At 41.5% G+C, this 20,741-nt stretch overlaps 1 protein-coding gene across 1 annotated transcript in view; it reads left to right on the top strand.

The window, feature by feature from the left end:
* Positions 1 to 4,261, top strand: part of LOC119312718 — a 9,115-nt gene extending 4,854 nt beyond the window's left edge. The window contains exons 3-5 of the mRNA XM_037588472.1: positions 3,393 to 3,473; positions 3,702 to 3,823; positions 3,949 to 4,261. Of these exons, the coding sequence (XP_037444369.1) occupies positions 3,393 to 3,473; positions 3,702 to 3,823; positions 3,949 to 4,061 (316 nt within the window). The 3' untranslated portion in view covers positions 4,062 to 4,261. The remainder of the gene's footprint in view (positions 1 to 3,392; positions 3,474 to 3,701; positions 3,824 to 3,948) is intronic.
* Positions 4,262 to 20,741: the final 16,480 nt, after the last annotated feature.

Raw genomic sequence — 20,741 nt, 5'->3', positions numbered from 1 at the left:
CAACTGGGGCTCGACCTTTTATTGTCTCAGTTGCAAGTCCACCCTCGGCTCGCAACTGGGGCCCGACCATTTTTATTCCCAATTACCGTCCTAGATTCGCAACTGGGACACGACCTTTTTCCCAGTTGCAATTCCACCGTCGACTCGCAATTGGGACACGACCTTTTTCCCAGTTGCAATTCCACCGTCGACTCGCAACTGGGGCTCGACCTTCTGTTGTCCCAGTTGCAAGTCCACCCTCGATTCGTAACTGGGGTCCAACCTTTTTGGTCCAAGTTGCAAGTCCAAACTTGACTCGCAACTAGGGTCCGACCTTTTTTATTCCCAATTGAGAGTTCATCCTCGATTTTCCATTTGGGGTCCGACCTTTTTTTGTCCTAGCTGCCAGTCCACCCTCGTCAGCGAACATACCATAGATGAGCCGGCCCAAATAGCTAGGATACGTTTTTTGTTTTGTTTCTTTTATGTTTTTTTGTTTTTTATGTATCATTTTCTTCAGTGGTTTTCCTCTGCTTTTAATTTTTCTATTTTTCAAAAACTGATCTCATTTTTTGTGATTCCTTTTTCATAAATTCACAGGTTTCAATAAATGTTTCAAATATGTAAATTTGTTAATTTTTCCAAAATTTTTGGTGTTTATCAATTTTCTAAAACAAATCTAAATGTGTTCAAATTTCTGTTCTCTTCTTTTTTGTCTATTTTTTCTATTTGGTTTTCTCATTTTTTTTGTTTTTTCATGTTTGCTTCTAGTTCAATGTATATAAAAAAGTTCGCTTTTAGCTCATCGCATATAAAAAGGTTCGCCATATATCAAAAAAGAATTTTCATTGTATATTGCAAAAAAAAATTGTGGGTATTCAAAACATGATCATCATATGTTAAAGGATTGTTCACCATACATTAGATTTTTTTTTTGTAATCATTAACATTTTTATAATTTTAAAAAATTATGTAATTTCATTAACATGTTTTTGAAATATGTTTTCACCAAACTTTGTTCCTTACTGAAAATTAATTATAAAATAATAATAGTGAAAAACGCAAAAACCAAAAGGCAAAAATAAAATAAAAATCATTAGTAGCCTAGATGCTAGCTGCGAGAGATGTACTTGTAATGTATAACGATCGGACGTAACAAATCGATGTTAGCACTAGCGATCAGTTTTCTTTCTGAAAAAGCTAGCGATCAGTCTTTTTTACGGGTAGCCAGCGACCAGATTTTTTTAGGGAGCTGGTGACCAGATTTGCGTACAGGCCAAAGTGAACAGGTTTTTAGTTTGGGGCATTGACAAATTAAAACGAAACAAAAAGGATAAACAAGGTAAAAAAGATGGCGCTGACATCATATTTAGATGTGAGATATTATCTCACATCTAGATGTGACATAGACGGACTCTTGAATTTAAGCTAGTAGAAATTGATTTCTGCGATCGAAGTGTGTCTGTTTAATACCTCTAAAATCAACAATTGATACTTCTTAGTGCAGCATTCACTACTAGGAAAAGGCCTACTAATGACGCACCAGTTTTGCCTACTAATGGTGCACTATTGGTGCGCCATTAGTATCACGCCATTAGTATTTTTTACTAATGGCGCACCAGTGGTGCGCCATTAGTATAGGCCACGGTGCGCCATTAGTATAGGCCACTGGTGCGCCATTAGTATTGGCCACGGTGCGTCATTAGTATTTTTGAATTTTGAAGGCAGGAAAATAGTAGTGGCGCACCGTCTAACCCCCACCGTGCGCCATTGCTATTTTTGAATTTTGAATTTGGATCTGGATCGCAAATTTTTTGCCCATTTTTTGCTCGTTTTTTTGCTCGTTTTTTTGCACGATATTATTTCAAGTTTTGTTCCCGTTTTTGGATCTTGTACGTTCTTTTGCCGTGTTCTTTTGCCGGAGAGGAGTTCGCCGGAGAGGAGGAGGAGGTCGCCGGAGAGGAGTTCACCGTTGCATCGGAGGGGAGGAAGGAGAAACCGTGACGGGATGGGAGGAGAGGAGGGAGGAGGAGCTCCGAAGAGGAGGGAGGAGGAGCTCACCCGAGAGAAGGGAGGAGGAGCTCACCGGAGATGAGGGAGGAGGAGCTCATCGGAGAGGAGGGAGGAGGAGCTCACCGGAGATGAGGGAGGAGGAGCTCACCGGAGAGGAGGGAGGAGAAACCGTGAGGGGATGGGAGGGGAGGAGACGAGAGGAGGGAGGAGGAGGTCGCCGGAGAGGAGGAGGAGGAGGTCGCCGGAGAGGAGGAGGGTAGTATGGTGGAGGAGAGAAGGGAAGATGGAGTGGAGGAGTGGAGGAGAGGTGGAGTGGAGGAGAAGAATGAAGAGGTAAGGAGGAGAGGACACGTCCAGCCATATATACGGCATAGTAATGGCCCACCGTGGACAGGTGCACCATTACTATTTTTTTTATTTTTTTGAATTTTTTTGAATTTTGAAGGTGGGAAGATACTAATGGCGCACCATGGGCAGGTGCGCCATTAGTAAATTTTTTTTGATTTATTTTGAATTTTGAAGGCGACAAGATACTAATGGCGCACCATGGGCAGGTGCGCCATTAGTAAGTTTGAATTTTTTTGCCTCTCTAGATCTTAAAAGCCCCATATCTTTTTTTTTCTGTTAGGTTTTTGAGGGTTTTGAAAATGTTTAACAGGGTTTCCAGTTAAATTCGGATGTAACTTTTCGAGTAGATGATTTTTCATATAAAATACTTTTTCATCCGAATTTGTATGCAAAAGTTATGCCCATTTTTACAAATTCTCGAGAGATTTTGCAAAAAAGTCAAAAATCATGTTAGTAAATTTTGCTAACAACTAGACCACATATCACATGAGAATCTTATTTTCTTTTTTCTTTTTTTGACATTTCTATCATTTTTTTTTGAAACTGAAAAGGCGGTCCGGGGGGTGCATTCGGGGGAATGTTTGGGCCAAAATACTAATGGCGCACCCAGGCGCACCGTGGGAGTGGTGCGCCATTACTAGTTTCAACTAGTAATGGCGCACCACTCCCACGGTGCGCCATTAGTTGTTTTGAAAAAATTAAAAAAAAATTGTTTTTACTAATGGCGCACCGTGGGACGTGGTGCGCCATTAGTATTTAGTAATGGCGCACCACATGTACAGTGCGCCATTAATGTCTATCCCATCTATAGCCCTTTTCTTAGTAGTGATTGTAGCTTTATTTTTACACGATCAAATTACCTTTGGTATGCAGCATGAATCCAAACTATGTTGTATATCTACAGTAGTAAATGTATCATCTTAAGAGTGTACTGAAGCTATATTACTTCGTAGCTCGAATTTTAGGATTTCTCGATGGTTAATATAAGTTATGTAAAGCAATGTTTACCTGGAAGTGTAACTATAGTGCCATTCTTATCTTTCAATGTACAGTGACGGTGCTGCTGCAATTGTGCTAGTCAGTGGGGAGAAAGCTAAGAACCTTGGTCTTCAAGTTCTTGCAAGGACCAAAGGGTATGCTGATGCTAGGCATGTAAATCTTGCATGCCTCGTCATTAATCATTGTTGGTGAAACAAATGTCACTTAAGAAATGTCAGCCCATTGTTCTTATTAATGAATACTGTTACCCACATTATCCTGACTCGTATAATGATCTTTTCTTTAGGATTCATGTTTTTTCTTTTTTCTTGTTATTATGCATTACTATGAGTTCATTGTATTAAGATTCCTTGCAACTTCAGGCACCTGAGCTATTTACAGAAGGAGGGAACCTGGCCTTCTTCATGTCTCGCGGAAGTGTCTTCCTTTGATTCATTCCTGCAACAAGGAGGGGACCCAGCCTTCTTCATGTCTCGTGCAACAAGTAAGGACTAGCCTCCGGCTGTTACTATTGATGCATGTGCATGTAATAAAAAGAAAGAAAATACCCTACTAGATTTGAATGTTGACGCGCACTAACAAGTTTTCACTTTCCTGACGTGGCCGTAGGGGTGATTGACACTGACTACGGCAGCCTGGTGGGCGTCGTGCTCTTCAACCACTCAGAGGTGGACTTTGCCGTGAGGCCCGGCGACCGTGCCACACGGATGATCATCCATTGATCCTGACGCCAGATGTCGCCGAGGTGGTGGACCTTGATGCCATCATTCGGGGTGAGGGAGTATTCGGGTTCGCCGGCGTCTGAACTTCGAGCCTTGGTAGATACATGTAGAGAAGTGGTATGTTTAGGTTGGTGGTGAAACACTAGGGAAGGTACCCACCTTTGGTTGTGTGTGTTTAGTTCATTTTGCACTGGACGTGTCCCTGATTTCTATCTATGAATAATGCATGTAATATTTTTTTAATTCATAATTTGTTAGTAGTAGCGCTGGGGAAAACTACACCCTACTAGTATCTAGTATAGTAGTAGCGCCTCGTATACTAGACGCGCTACTACTATTTTGTTAGTAGTAGCGCTGGTTCGAATAGTAGTAGCGCGGGCGGCACCCGCACTACTACTAACATTATAGTAGTAGCGCTGGTGGACCAGCGCTACTACTAACTTTTTAGCTGTAGCGCGGTGACCCGCGCTACAACTAAACAAAAAACAACGCTGCTAGTAGCCTTTTTCCTAGTAGTGGAAGTCCAAACGGATTAAAACCTTTTAGTTTTTTTTCGGGACCAGAAGGGACCCACGAAGCTTCAGTAGGAGGCCAAAAGAGATACTAGAGGGCCATAAGTTCGTAGGGTGCGCTCCCAGAGCTTCTGGGCCCCACGCAGCTCTGTTTGGCCTAATTCCACTTTTATAAATTCTCAAATATTCCCAAACCATCAGAGGGGCACTCGAAGAAACTTTTCCGCCATCGCAAGTCTTTATTCTTCCGTGATCCCATCTGGAGGCCTTCTCCGGTACTCTGCCAGAGGGGGAATTGATCATGGAGGGCTTCTACATCAACCTTTTTGCCCTTCCGATGATGTGTGAGTAGTTCGCCATAGACCTACGGGTCCATAGCTAATAGCTAGATGGCTTCTACTCTCTCTTGGATCTTCAATACCATGTTCTCCTCGATCTTCTTGGAGTTCTATCTGATGTAATCTTCTTTTGCGATCTCTTGAATCTTCTTGGAGTTATTGATCAGATTATTCACTGAAACTAATTGAGTCTTCTCTGAACTCTTTTATGTATGATTGTTATAGTTGTGTATTTATCTACAATCTATCCGTTTGTTTTGGCCAACTAGATTGATTTATCTTCACTGGGAGAGGTGCTTTGTAGTGGGTTCAATCTTGCGGTGATATAACCCAGTGACAGAAAGGGCCAAGGCACGTATTGTATTGTTGCTAGTAAGGATAAAACAATGGGGTTTATTCATATTGATTGAGTTTTTGTCTACATCATGTCATCTTGCTTAATGTGTTATTCTGTTTGTCATGAATTTAATACCATAGATGCATGCTGGATAGCGGTCGATTGGTGGAGACAGGCATGAGTCGGTCTACTTGTCTCGGACGTGATGCCTATATACATGATCGTTTTCATGAATTTTTCATAACTATGCACTTTTATATCAATTGTCCAACAGTAATTTGTTTACCCATCATAAGCTATGTGTTCGAGAGAGAAGTCTCTAGTGAAAACTATGGCCCCCGGGTCTACCTTAAATCATAATATAAAAACAAAAAAACCTTGTTGTAATTTATTTATCTTTTATTTTTTTTGCAGTTTATCCATCTACCTATACAAGATTTAGTCCTTCCAAGTAACGAGATCAAGGGGAGTGACGACCCTCTTGCCTGTGTTGGGTCCAAATATTTGCTTTTGTGTGTGCAGGTGTTGTTCACTCGGGTTTGCGTGATTCTACTTTTGGTTCAATAAACCTTGGTTCTCACTTAGGAAAATACTTATCTCTACTGTACTGCTAAATCCCTTCCTCTTCGGGAAAAAAGTCAAGGCAAATCACAAGTAGCATGCGGCAGTCAGTTACTTCAACAGTTGGTGGCGATGTGGACAATGGTTCAATATAGATAAGTCACTTGAAGAACTTGGAATACTCTTCAATTTCTTCACTAGAGAAGGAGCAACAGGGGCATCAGCGGACTTCCTTTTCTTTAAAGCCCCTTGATGACCCACAAGTATAGGGGATCAATTGTAGCTCTTTTCAATAAGTAAGAGTGTCGAACCCAATGAGGAGCAGAAGGAAATGACAAGTGGTTCAACTAGGTAATGTCTGCATATGCTGAAATTGTAAGTAACAGTAGTTTGATAGCAAGGTAATTTTTAACGAGCAAGTAACGATAGTCGTATCAAAAGTGCAGCAAGGTAGCCCAATCCTTTTGAGGCAAAGGACAGGCCAAAACAGTCTCTTATAATAAGCAAAGTGTTCTTGAGGGTACACGGGAATTTCATCTAATCACTTTCATCATGTTGGCTTAATTCGTGTTCGCTACTTTGATAATCTGATATGTGGGTGGACCGGTGCTTAGGTGTTGCTCTTACTTGAACAAACCTCCTACTTATGATTAACCCTCCCGCAAGCATCCACAACTATGAGAAAAGTATTAAGAATAAATTCTAACCATAGCATTAAACTTTTGGATCCAATCGGTCCCTTACGGAATAGCACATAAACTGGGGTTTATACTTCTGTCACTCTCGCAACCCATCATCTAATTGCTACTCCATAATGCATTCCCTTAGGCCCAAATATGGTGAAGTTTCATGTAGTCGATGTTCACATGACACCACTAAGTGAATCACAACATACATACTATCAAAATATTGAACACATATCAAGTTCACATGATTACTTGCAACATGATTTCTCCCGTGACCTCAAGAACAAAAGTAACTACTCACAAATGATAATTATTCTCAAGATCAGAGGTTTATTAAATAGCATAATGGATCTGAACATATAATCTTCCACCAAATAAACCATATAGTAATCAACTACAAGATGTAATCAACACTACTAGTTACCCACAAGCACCAATTTATAGTTCCGGTAACAAGATTGAACACAAGAGATGAACTAGGGTTTGAGATGAGATGGTGCTGTTCGAGATGTTGATGGAGATTGCCCTCCCCAAAATGGGAGAGTTGTTGGTGATGATGATGACGATGATTTCCCCCGCCGGGAGGGAAGTTCCCCTAGCGGAATCGCTCCGCCGGAGGGCAAAAGTTCTCCTGCCCAAGTTTCGCCTCGAGACGGCGGCGCTCTGTCCCGAAAGTCCTCTCCTTATTTTTTCTAGGTCAAAATGACCTATATAGCAGAAGATGGGCACCAGAGATGGGCCTGGGTGAGCACAACCAACCAGGGCGCGCATGGGCTCCCTGGCGCGCCCAGGTGGGTTGTGCCCACCTGGTGGGCCCCCTTTGGTAGTTATTTGCTCCAATAATTATCAAATATTCCATATAAAGTCTCCGTAAAGTTTCAGCTTCTTTGGAATTGTGCAGAATAGGTGGTCTGACGTAGCTTTTCCAGGTCCAGATTTCCAGCTGCCGGAATTCTCCCTCTTGGTGTGTACCTTGCAATTTATGAGATAAAAGGCATTAGAATTACTCCAAAAAGCATTATTATGGATAGAAACATCATAAATAACAGTAAGAAAACATGATGCAAAATGGATGTATCAACTCCCCAAGCTTAGACCTCGCTTGTCCTCAAGCGAAAACTGAAATCGAAAAACATGTCCACATGCTTTGAGAGAGAGGTGTCGATAAAAACAAAATATGGACATAGAAGCATCATGTTCATTATTATAACATGAACAAATCTGAACATAAGACTTTTGTCATAGAACTTTTTATCACATACTATTCATGAATAAGTAACAGTTCATCACAAAATCGAAGTATAAAGCAAAAACTCTATTAGAATCCAACAAACTATGTTCTCAGTCAACTTTGCAACTACAATTCATCATCTTTTCAGGAAAGGTCACGTATCGGAGCCTTTAGACAACTCCACTACTCAACCATCATATAGTCTTCTATGATTGCTAACACTCACCGCGTACAGATGAGCAAAACGTTTCAACCGGACACATTGAAAGATAGGGGCTTATAATTTCGCCTCCCAACGTATTCACCTCAAGGGTGATGTCAACAATAATAACTCATGCTATGTGATACGTCTACAATGTATCTACTTTCCCAAACACTTTTGCCCTTGTTTTGGACTCTAACTTGCATGATTTGAATGGAACTAACCCGAACTGACGCTGTTTTCAGCAGAATTGCCATGGTGTTATTTTTTTGCAGAAATAGAAGTTCTCGGAATGACCTGAAACTTCACGGAGAATTGTTTGGAATTAATAAAAAATACTGGCGAAAGAATCAACACCAGGGGCCCCACACCCTGTCCACGAGGGTGGAGGGCGCGCCCACCCCCCTAGGGCGCGCCCCTGCCTCATGCCCCCCCTGAGACTCCACTATTCTCAACTCCAACTCTATATATTCACGTTCGGGGAGAAAAAAATCAGAGAGAAGGATTCATCGCGTTTTACGATACAGAGCTGCCGCAAAGCCCTAATCTCTCTTGGGAGGGCTGATCTGGAGTCAGTTCGGGGCTCCGGAGAGGGGAATCCATCGCCGTCGTCATCATCAACCTTCCTCCATCACTAATTTCATGATGCTCACCGCCGTGCGTGAGTAATTCCATCGTAGGCTTGCTGGACGGTGATGGGTTGGATGAGATTTATCATGTAATCGAGTTAGTTTTGTTAGGGTTTGATCCCTAGTATACATTATGTTCTGAGATTGATGTTGCTATGACTTTGCTATGCTTAATGCTTGTCACTAGGGCCCGAGTGCCATGATTTCATATCTGAACCTATTATGTTTTCGTGAATATTTTCTTGATCCTATCTTGCAAGTCAATAGTCACCTATTATGTGTTATGACCCGGTAACCCCGAAGTGACAATAATCGGGACCACTCCCGGTTATGACCAAACTTTGAGGAGTTCATGTATTCCCTTAGTGTTAATGCTTTGGTCCGGTACTCTATTAAAAGGAGGCCTTAATATCCCTTAGTTTCTAATAGGACCCCGCTGCCACGGGAGGGTAGGACAAAAGATGTCATGCAAGTTCTTTTCCATAAGCATGTATGACTATATTCGGAATACATGCCTACATTACATTGATGAACTGGACCTAGTTCTATGTCACCCTATGTTATAACTGTTGCATGAGGAATCGTATCCGACATAATTATCCATCACTGATCCAATGCCTACGAGCTTTTCACATATTGATCTTTGCTTAGTTACTTTACCGTTGCCATTGTTACAATTACTAAAAAACTACTACTGTTACCTTTGCCACCGTTACTGTTACTTCCATACTACTTTGCTACTAAATACTTTGCTGCAGATATTAATTTTTCCAGGTGTGGTTGAATTGACAACTCAACTGCTAATACTTGAGAATATTCTTTGGATCCCCTTGTGTCGAATCAATAAATTTGGGTTGAATACTCTACCCTCGAAAACTGTTGCGATCCCCTATACCTGTGGGTTATCAAGACTATTTTTTGGCGCTGTTGCCGGGGAGCATAGCTCTATTCTTTGAGTCACTTGGGATTTATATCTGCTGATCACTATGAGGAACTTGAAAGACGAAAAAACCAAGATTTATCCCTCAACTACGAGGGGAGGTAAGGAACTGCCATCTAGCTCTACACTTGATTCACCTTCTGTTATGAGTAAATTTGCGACACCTACACCTGCTATTGATTCTGATAGGTCGCATGTTATTGATGATGCCACTTCTGCTATGCATGATACGTATGATGAAACTACTTCTATGCTTGATAATACTATGCCATTAGGTGAATTTCTTGATGAACAACTTGCTAGGGTTAGAGAGAACGAAATTAATGAAACCGATAATATTGATGAAAGTGATGATGAAGATTATCCCCCTAAATATGAATTGCCTGATGTACCTGAGGGTTATGTTATGGATGAAGAAACTTCTAGAGACTTTTTTTCTTGCAAAGATAGATACTCCCTCCGTTCCAAATTACTTGTCGAAAAATGGATGTATCTAGAACAAAAATACATGTAGATACATCCATACCTGTGCAAGTAATTCGGAACGGAGGGAGTATGATCTTAAGAAACTGTTAGCCAAGCTGAAAGAAAAGTATTTGAATGCTAGAATGAAATATGACCCTGCTTTTGCTACTTCACCTATCTGTATTTCTGATAAGGATTATGATTTCTCTATTGACCCTGAGTTAATTACTTTAGTTGAACCTGATCCTTTTTATGGCCATGAATCTAAAACTGTTGTGGCACATCTTACTAAACTGAATGATATAGACACCCTATTTACTCATGAGGAAAAAATTCGTTACTACTATATCCTTAAGTTATTTCCGTTCTCATTAAAGGGTGGTGCTAAAACATGGTTTAATTCTCTTACTCCTGGTTGTGTGCATAGTCCCCAAGATATGATTTATTACTTCTCTGCTAAATATTTCCCAGCTCATAAGATACAACCTGCCTTAAGGGAAATATATAATTTTGTGCAAATTGAAGAAGAGAGTCTCCCACGAGCTTGAGGGAGGCTTCTCCATTTACTTAATGCTTTGCCTGATCATCCTCTCAAGAAAAATGAAATACTTGATATCTTTTATAATGGACCAACCGATGCTTCCGGAGACCGCCTGGGTAGTTGTGCTGGTTGTGTTTTCAGGGAAAGAACTTTTGATCAAGCTGAATTGGTGTTGAATAATATGTTGAGTAATGATAGTAATTGGACACTTCCTGAACCAACTCCTAAGCCAGCTCCGAAGAAAAGGGGCATTCTATTTCTCAATCCTGAAGATATGCAAGAGGCAAAGAAATCTATGAAAGAAAAAGGGTGTTAAAGCCGAAGATGTCAAGAATTTACCACCTATTAAAGAAATACATGGTCTTGATAACCCGACACAGGTAGTAGAGGTAAATTCTCTCTATAGATTTGATAAGGGTAAAATCCCATCTACTAAGTTTGCTAGCCAATGCTTGGATGAGTTTGATGATTTTATTGTTAAACAAGAAAACTTCAATGCTTATGTTGGTAAAAAATTGAAACGTAATGCTTATATGATTGAACACTTGAGTGATTATATGTCTAGAGTTAAAGGTGACCTTAAACTTATTAGTAAACATGCTTCTATGTTTACCACTCAAGTAGAACAAGTGCTTAAGGCTCAAAATGATTTGCTCAATGAATTAAATACTAAGAAAAATGATAATGCTGTTAGAGTTATGACTAGAGGGGGTAAAATGACTCAGGAACCTTTGTATCCTGAGGGCCACCCTAAGAGAATTGAGAACGATTCTCAGAGAACTAATGTTGATGCACCTAGTCCTTCTAAGAGGAAGAAAAAGAAAAATGATAGGACTTTGCATGCTTCTAGTGAACCTGTTGTTGACACACCTAAGAATCCCAATGATATTTCTATTTCTGATGCTGAAACACAATCTGGTAATGAACATGAACCTAGTGATAATGCTAATGATGATGTTCATGTTGATGCTCAACCGAGCAATAACAATGATGTAGAGATTGAACCTGTTGTTGATCTTGATAACCCACAATCAAAGAATCAACGTTATGATAAGAGCGACTTCGTTTCTAGGAAGCACGGTAAAGAAAGAGAACCATGGGTTCATAAACCCATGCCTTTTCCTCCTAAACCATCCAAGAAAAAGGATGATGTGGATTTTGAGCGCTTTGCTGAAATGATTAGACCTATCTTTTTGCGTATGCGTTTGACCGATATGCTTAAAATGAATCCTTATGCTAAGTACTCCCTCCGTTCCTAAATATAAGTCTTTGGAGAGATTCCACTATGGATCACATACGGAGCAAAATGTGTGAATCTATACTCTAAAATGCATCTAGATACTCCGTATGTGGTTTATAGTGAAATCTTTACAAAGGCTTATATTTAGGAACGGAGCGAGTATATGAAAGAAATTGTTACAAATAAAAGAAAGATACCGGAAGCTGAAATTTTCACCATGCTTGCTAATTATACTTTTAAGGGTGGAATACCAAAGAAACTTGGAGATCCAGGAGTACCAACTATACCATGCTCCATTAAAAGAAACTATGTTAAAACTGCTTTATGTGATCTTGGAGCCGGTGTTAGTGTTATGCCTCTCTCTTTATATCGTAGACTTGATTTGAATAAGTTGACACCTCATGAAATATCTTTGCAAATGGCCGATAAATCAATGGCTATACCTGTCGGTATTTGTGAGGATGTGCCTGTTGTGGTTGAAAATGTTACTATTTTAACAGACTTTGTTATTCTTAATATTCCCGAGGACGATAGTATGTCGATTATCCTTGGTAGACCCTTTTTGAATACTGCAGTGGCTGTTATTGACTGCAACAAAGGCAATGTCACTTTCTTCATGTTAATGGTAATGAGAATACGGTACACTTTCCGAGGAAACAACCTCAAGTCCACAGTATCAATTCTATTGAAAAAATTCCAACGATTACTATTGGAGGTTTTGAATTTCCTCTTCCTACTATCAAGAAGAAATATGATATTCTTATTATTGGGGACGTGCATATCCCCGTTGAGGTAACTTAGTGTTATTCGAAAATCCTTCGGTTTCATGCAATCCGAAAAGAGTTTGTTAACAAGACTTGATCATCCTTGTTAGTGGATTCCTTTTGATGAGCATGAGATGGATGAAGTTAGAAAGCACAAGTCTCTGTACCCTCCTTTTACTTTTTGTTATTTAGATTAAATAAAGCAAAAATAGTATTTTCTGTCTGTTTTCTGAATTATCCTTGCAATAAAAAATACCCCAAAAATAAAAGTTCTCCAAATGTCCTTAAATTGAAATATGATTTTTTGTAGAATATTTAAGAATATCTGGCACCGAGAACACTCCAGAGGGAGCCACCACCTGGCCATGAGGGCACAGGGCGCGCCCACCCCCCTGGGGCGCGCACCCTACCTCGTGGGCCCCACGTGGCCCCCTCCACTTATTCCAGCACCCACACACTTCTTCCTCCAGAAAAAACCCTCGCGCTCAAACCCGTGTTCTAGCTCATCTTGCTGCGATTTTTGATCTCCTTGCTCAAAGCTCCACTGACAAAACTGCTTTGGTGGATTGTTCTTCGGTATGTGACTCCTCCAATGGTCCAATTAGTTTTTGTTCTAGTGCTTTATTTATTACAAATTTTTGCTACTTAGGTGACCCTGTTCTTGAGCGTGCATGTTAAATTTATATATGGTCCCAAGTAGTTCTAATGCATGATATAGTCTCTAGGCACTTGTGGGAGTAGTTGATATCAATCTTGTTGAGTTTGGTTCACTTTTATTTTGAGTCACTAAAAATTTCAGAAATTTTTCATAGGAAGAAATATGTTTAGGAAAATGTACCAAGGTGGTTCCTCAAGGAAGCAAGGCCCAAGGCTCGCGATACATGAGCCGGACAATGAACTACCAAGGGAAGCTCAAGTGCAGCCTTGTGAATGGCCGACAGAAGAGTTTATGGTCGGAGCAGGTATCAAGGATTAATTTGACACGTACGTAATGCTGATCTCGAGGACTTTGTGTCAGATAAGTGCCCTCAATACCGATACCTAAATGACTCATTTTTGAGAAGGTTTAAATTTACATCCTCGCGCAACTCTCACACTGTTTTATTTGATCTTTATGATAAATCATATACCATGGATTTGGAAGATTTTAATAATACTTGCAAACTCCAGCAGTGGGGCAATGTTAGTGAACCGCGTAAATCTGAATATAAGGATTTTCTTGCTAGTATCACTGTGGGGGAATCTAGAGAAATCACACAAGCCACCATAGGGAATATTCATTTTCCTGCCATACATTATTTTGCTCTCTTTGTGGGTAGATGCATTAACGGTAAAGATGAGGCTTGCCAAATGTGCGTTCCAGATCTTAGTGTCCTCAAGAGTGCGGTATTAGGTGACAAACAATATAACTTGGGTGCCATCGTTGCACGAAGGTTGCATCTTAATAGTTTAAGTGGAGACTTGTTTGGTGGAATTTACGCAACCTGTGTACCTAATTATCTTGAGATACCCATACATGAAAATGATATGGAATTGCCTCCTGCTTATCTAGATTATAATGATATGGTTCATCATCAGTTTGTTGAGAGTAATGAATAGTTCCTCCAATACCTACTAATCTTTGACAGACGTCGCACTGTCCATGTTGCTCTCCCTGCTCCTACTTTCTTTGACTTTCAGGAAAAAGGGAGATACGTTATAACCAGGGAGGAGGCAAACGAGTATGAGAGGAGAACGGAGGCATCTCACCTCCAAGCTGCAGCTCGTCAGGCAGTAGCCGTTGCATCTCAGTACGACCCTAGCTACAACTTCGGATATCCGCCAGGCCATCCATGCGCATAAACCAACTTAGGACAAAAGCCTAATCTTGGGGGAGTGCGTATTTCTCACCGATATTACATTCATGTTCACACACTCATGCTAGTTGTCGGTGCTCATACTTTTCCATTGTACTATCCATGCTAGTTTATTTTCTGTTTTAAGCCTTCTTCTTGTGTGTTTGAAAAACCTTAAGAAAAACCAAAAAATTAGTTGTAGCTTTTAGCTAATTTATTTTCCATGCCTACAGTTGTAGTAATTAAAATAAAATCCAAAAAGATTTCTCGTTCTTATTTTGCTTGTTGGGAGCTTTCTCGTGTAAATAGTTTTATTTTATTTCTTTTCTTTGGGGTCGAGAGGAGAAGACCATGATGAAAATTTTAAGTGACTCTTATATGCGTTATTGTTGATTTTACAAAGAGCCCATGTTACCTTGTCTTCTCCTGTGTATTAAATGCTTGCAGATTCCAGCTTAGTCCAATGCACGTGCACTATTATTATTATCCACACCGTTCGGTCGTGCAAGTGAAAGGCAATAATGACGATATATGATGGACTGATTGAGATGAGAAAAGCTGGTATGAACTCGACCTATCTTGTTTTTGTAAATATGATTAGTTCATCATTCCTGATTCAGCCTATTATGAATGAATCATGTTTGCAATGAGAGTTAGAGATTATAGTTGCTCATGCCATGCTTAATTAGCTAGGAGTTTATAATGGTTTACCTTCACTAGTAGAAAACTGGGCTTTCGTCCAGGCCAGTTTAGCCCATTAGTCCCGGTTCAATCCAGAACCGGGACCAATGGAGCTATTTGCCCCGGTTCGTGAGCCCAGGGGGCCGGCCGGGCCACGTGGGCCATTGGTCCCGGTTGGTGGGACGAACCGGGACCAATGGTCCTAGCTCCTGGCCCACCACCATTGGTCCCGGTTGGTGGCATGAACTGGGACCAAAGGCTTCCCTTTAGTCCCGGTTCATGCCACCAACCGGGGCTAATGGTGGTGGCTATATATAGCCCCTCGCGCAAGAGCAGAGCACATTGCTCTGTTTTTTCTGGCCGAGGGGGAGAGGGCTTGGTGGTGCTCTAGCTCACCTCCTATGCACACAAGGTGTTCGATGGAATGCCCGAGCCACACTACTTAAGGTTTCTCCTCTCCAAGCTCGACCGCCAAGCTCCATTTTCCTCAATATTTATCTAGGTTTAGCGGTCCGTCACGCCCCGTCCCCGTCGATCACCCGCGCCGATCTCATCGCCGGCACCACCGTGGTGAGCCTCTTGTTCTTATCTTCTTTCTGAAAGGAAAAATATTATTACTTGTTTGTTTAGATATATACTTGTATTATTTTCTTACTTTTATTATTGCATCTTATATAGTGCGATGGTTTTGGTATCCGCCCCCGTCGGCCCTCGTCCTGTTTATGATTCGGATGTGGTATATATTATCTTTTCATAACTATTGGTTCATTTATTGTTTATGAAAATTATGCCGACCAACGTGACATAGATTTTATTTATCTAGGAGGTTGTTGAACCGGAAATTCCAACCGACCCTATTGTCGAGAGGTTAAATTTAGTTAAAGAAGAAAACAATTTCTTGAAGGAAAAAATAAAAAAACTTGAGGAGGAGAAGATGATATTGGAGTTGCATGTTGCGGATGTCGTCGATGATCACAAGATCAAGATGGATGCAATGCGCTTGAAGATGAGAAAGATTAGAAAATATGCCATCCATACCGAGGCTTGGTATCATTATGCCGTTGGATCAGTTGTTACCTTGGTTGTGATTATGATCGTATTTGTTTTCGCATTGAAATGTTTTACATAGTTTCAATGTATGGTTTAATTAATTTAGATGCTATGCAGAGCTTTATGTTGTTAGATGAGAACTATGTATGTACTTTGGTTTTTATGTGATGATGAACTTCTATTAATTTGGTCACTTAATTATCTATTCATGATGTTCTGTAATGATTTTTGACACACTTAATTATATATAATGCACGCAGATGAACCGGCAATGGATGTACGGTGACAGACACACCTCCGAGTACATTAAGGGCGTGCATGATTTTCTCGAAGTGGTTGAGGAAAACAAGCAGAATGGTTTTATGTGTTGTCCATGCCCTATATGTGGGAATACGAAGTCTTACTCTGACCGGAAAATCCTTCACACCCACCTGCTTTACAAGGGTTTCATGCCACACTATAATGTTTGGACGAGGCACGGAGAAATAGGGGTTATGATGGAAGACGGCGAGGAAGAAGAGTACGATGACAACTGTGTGCCCCCTGAATACGGTGATGCTACTGAACATCAAGATGCACCAGACGATGTGCACGATGGTGCTGGAACGGGCGAAGCTGCTGAAGATCAAGAGGAACCAGACGATGTGCCCGATGATGATGATCTCCGCCGGGTCATTGTCGATGCAAGGAGACAATGCGAAAGTCAAAAGGAGAAGCTGAAGTTCGATCGCATGTTAGAGGATCACAAAAAAGGGTTGTACCCCAATTGCGAAGATGGCAACACAAAGCTCGGTACCGTACTCGAATTGCTGCAGTGGAAGGCAGAGAATGCTGTGCCTGATAAAGGATTTGAGAAGCTACTGAAAATAATGAAGAAGAAGCTTCCAAAGCATAACAAATTGCCCGACAGTACATACGCAGCAAAGAAGGTCGTACGCCCTCTAGGATTGGAGGTGGAGAAGATACATGCATGCCCTAATGACTGCATCCTCTACCGCGGTGCCTACAAGGATCTGAACGCATGCCCGGTATGCGGTGCATTGCGGTACAAGATCAGACGAGATGACCCTGGTGATGTTGACGGCGAGCCTCCCAGGAAGAGGGTTCCTGCGAAGGTGATGTGGTATGCTCCTATAATACCACGGTTGAAACGTCTGTTCAGAAACAGAGAGCATGCCAAGTTGATGCGATGGCACAGTGAGGACCGTAAGAAAGACGGGAAGTTGAGAGCACCCGTTGACGGGTCGCAGTGAAGAAAAATTGAGAGAAAGTACTGGGATGAGTTTGCAAAGGACCCAAGGAACGTATGGTTTGCTTTAAGCGCAGATGGCATTAATCCTTTCGGGGAGCAGAGCAGCAATCACAACACCTGGCCCGTGACTCTATGTATGTATAACCTTCCTCCTTGGATGTGCATGAAGCGGAAGTTCATTATGATGCCAGTTCTCATCCAAGGCCCTAAGCAACCCGACAACGACATTGATGTGTACCTAAGGCCATTAGTTGAAGAACTTTTACAGCTGTGGAATGGAAACGGTGTACGTACGTGGGATGAGCACAAAAAGGAGGAATTTGACCTAAAGGCGTTGCTGTTCGTGACCATCAATGATTGGCCCGCTCCCAGTAACCTTTCAGGACAGACAAACAAGGGATACCACGCATGCACGCACTGTTTACTTGACACCGATAGTATATACCTGGGAAGCTGCAGGAAGAATGTGTACCTGGGCCATCGTCGATTTCTTCCGACCAACCATCAATGTCGAAAGAAAGGAAAGCATTTCAAAGGCGAGGCAGATCACCGGAAGAAGCCCGCCATGCGTACCGGTGATCACATACTTGCTATGGTCAATGATTTACACGTAATCTTTGGAAAGGGTCCCGGCGGACTAGCTGTTCCGAATGACGCTGAGAATCACGCACCCATGTGGAAGAAGAAATCTATATTTTGGGACCTACCCTACTGGAAAGACCTAGAGGTCCGCTCTTCGATCGACGTGATGCACGTGACGAAGAACCTTTGCGTGAACCTGCTAGGCTTCTTGGGCGTGTATGGGAAGACAAAAGATACACCTGAGGCACGAGAGGACCTGCAACGCTTGCACGAAAAAGAGGGCATGCCTCCGAAGCAGTATGAAGGTCCTGCCAGCTACGCTCTTACGAAAGAAGAGAAAGAAATATTCTTTCAATGCCTGCTCAGTATGAAGGTCCCGACTGGCTTCTCGTCGAATACAAAGGGAATAATAAATATGCCAGAGAAAAAGTTCCAGAACCTAAAGTCTCATGACTGCCATGTGATTATGACGCAACTGCTTCCGGTTGCATTGAGGGGCTTCTATCGGAAAACGTCCGATTAGCCATTGTGAAGCTATGTGCATTCCTCAATGCAATATCTCAGAAGGTGATCGATCCAGAAATCGTACCAACGCTAAGGAGTGATGTGGCACAATGTCTTGTCAGTTTCGAGCTAGTGTTCCCACCATCCTTGTTCAATATCATGACGCACGTCCTAGTTCATCTAGTCGACGAGATTGTCATTCTGGGGCCCGTATTTCTACACAATATGTACCCCTTTGAGAGGTTCATGGGAGTCCTAAAGAAATATGTTCGTAACCGCGCTAGGCCAGAAGGAAGCATCTCCATGGGCCATCAAACAGAGGATGTCATCGGGTTTTGTGTTGACTTCATTCCTGGCCTTAAGAAGATAGGTCTCCCTAAATCGCGGTATGAGGGGAGACTGACTGGAAAAGGCACGCTTGGAAGAGACTCAATAATATGCAGGGACGGATATTCTTGGTCTCAAGCACACTACACAGTTCTATAGAACTCTACCTTGCTGACCCCGTATGTCGATGAACACAAGAATAGTCTGCGCTCCAAACACCCGGAGCAGTGCGACGACTGGATTACATGTGAACACATCAGGACTTTTAACAGTTGGTTGGAAACACGTCTCAGAGGTGACAACACTGTTTGTGATGAGCTGTACTTGTTGTCCAGGGGACCATCTTTGACTGTAATGATTTGGAAAGGATACGAGATAAATGGGAATACATTTTACACGATTGACCAAGATGAAAAGAGCACCAACCAAAACAGCGGTGTCCGCTTTGATGCAGCAACCGACAAGGGAAATGACACATATTATGGTTACATAGTAGACATATGGGAACTTGAGTACGGAGTAGATTTTAAGGTCCCTTTGTTTAAGTGCAAGTGGGTCAATCTGTCAGGAGGCGGGGTACAGGTAGACCCACAGTACGGAATGACAACAGTGGATCTGAAAAATCTTGGGTACACTGACGAACCGTTCGTCCTAGCCAATGATGTGGCACAGGTTATCTATGTGAAGGACATGTCTACCATACCGAGGAAAAGAAAAGATAAGGAAGAGAATACATCATACAATGAGCCAAAGCGCCACATAGTTCTTTCAGGAAAAAGGGACATCCTGGGAGTGGAGGGCAAGACAGACATGTCTGAAGAGTATGAAAAGTTTCATGAAATTCCCCCCTTCAAAGTCAAGGCTGACCCAGGCATCCTGATAAACGATGAAGATTATCCATGGTTACGGCGCAATAAGCAAACGACACAAGCGAAGAAAAAGTGAAGACTTTCTCCCGCAACTATTATGATGATACCATGCCAACTTTGTAACAGATGAGTATGATACCATTGTCCATTTTGTACTCACACCGGTTTATAAGCCCGTCCCTCTACACGCCTTGTTGAGCTCACAAACTTGTGATTCACACAAATTTCAAAGAAAACTAATGGCACAAACAGAAAGTTTATAATTTTGCTGACCTAAAAATAAAAAGAATTAAAAAATAAAGCAAAAAACCAAAAGAAAATAAATAATGCAGAAAACAAAACAAATGGCACTAACAGAAAAAAATAAAAATAGCAACAATAAGTATTTTGTTGTAAGTAGAAACAAAATAAAATAAATAAATAAAGCAAAAAAGTGTTTTCAAATAATAAAAATAGCAACAATAAGTATTTTGTTGTAAGTACAAACAAAATAAAATATATAAAGCAACAAAGAAAACAAAAAAGTGTTTTCAAATTTGAAAACTAATGCCACTAACAGAAAGTTTATAATTTTTCTAAAACTAAAAGCAAAAAGAATTAAAAAATAAAGCAAAAAACAACAAAAAATAAATAATGCAGAAAGCAAAACCAAAAAACTGGAAAAAAAATAAAAATAGCAACAATAAGTATTTTGTTGTAAGTAGAAACAAAATAAAATAAATAAAGCAACAAAGAAAACAAAAAAACAAAAAAAGTGCCACCTACTGGGCCCCCACGGCCTGAATACGACTAGAAACCCTACCATGGGCCAGGATTCAGGCCCGCGGGAGGCCCATTAGGCCCACAGGCACAGATGGCAAGGTTAGTCCCGAAAGCCTGCAGTTGAGAGGAGCTCGAGAGGGTGGACGCAACAGCGCTTATAAACCACTCTCGAGCTCTCTCAACTAGCGAGGTGGGAATAAACTTTTCGGCGCGGGGCAGCACAAGGCCTTTGGTCCCGGTTGGTGGCACCAACCGGGACTAAAGGGGTGCCACGACCTGGGACTAATGCCCCCCTTTACTCCCGGTTGGTGCCACCAACCGGGACCAAAGGCCGCCGATTCCCGCCCTTTGGGCTGCTGAAAATTGGCCTTT

The sequence above is a fragment of the Triticum dicoccoides genome, chromosome 5B (assembly GCF_002162155.2).
Source record: "Triticum dicoccoides isolate Atlit2015 ecotype Zavitan chromosome 5B, WEW_v2.0, whole genome shotgun sequence".
Taxonomy (NCBI): domain Eukaryota; kingdom Viridiplantae; phylum Streptophyta; class Magnoliopsida; order Poales; family Poaceae; genus Triticum; species Triticum dicoccoides.
The sequence above is the reverse complement of the archived record's forward strand: the minus strand, read 5'-3'. Positions and strand labels throughout refer to the sequence as shown.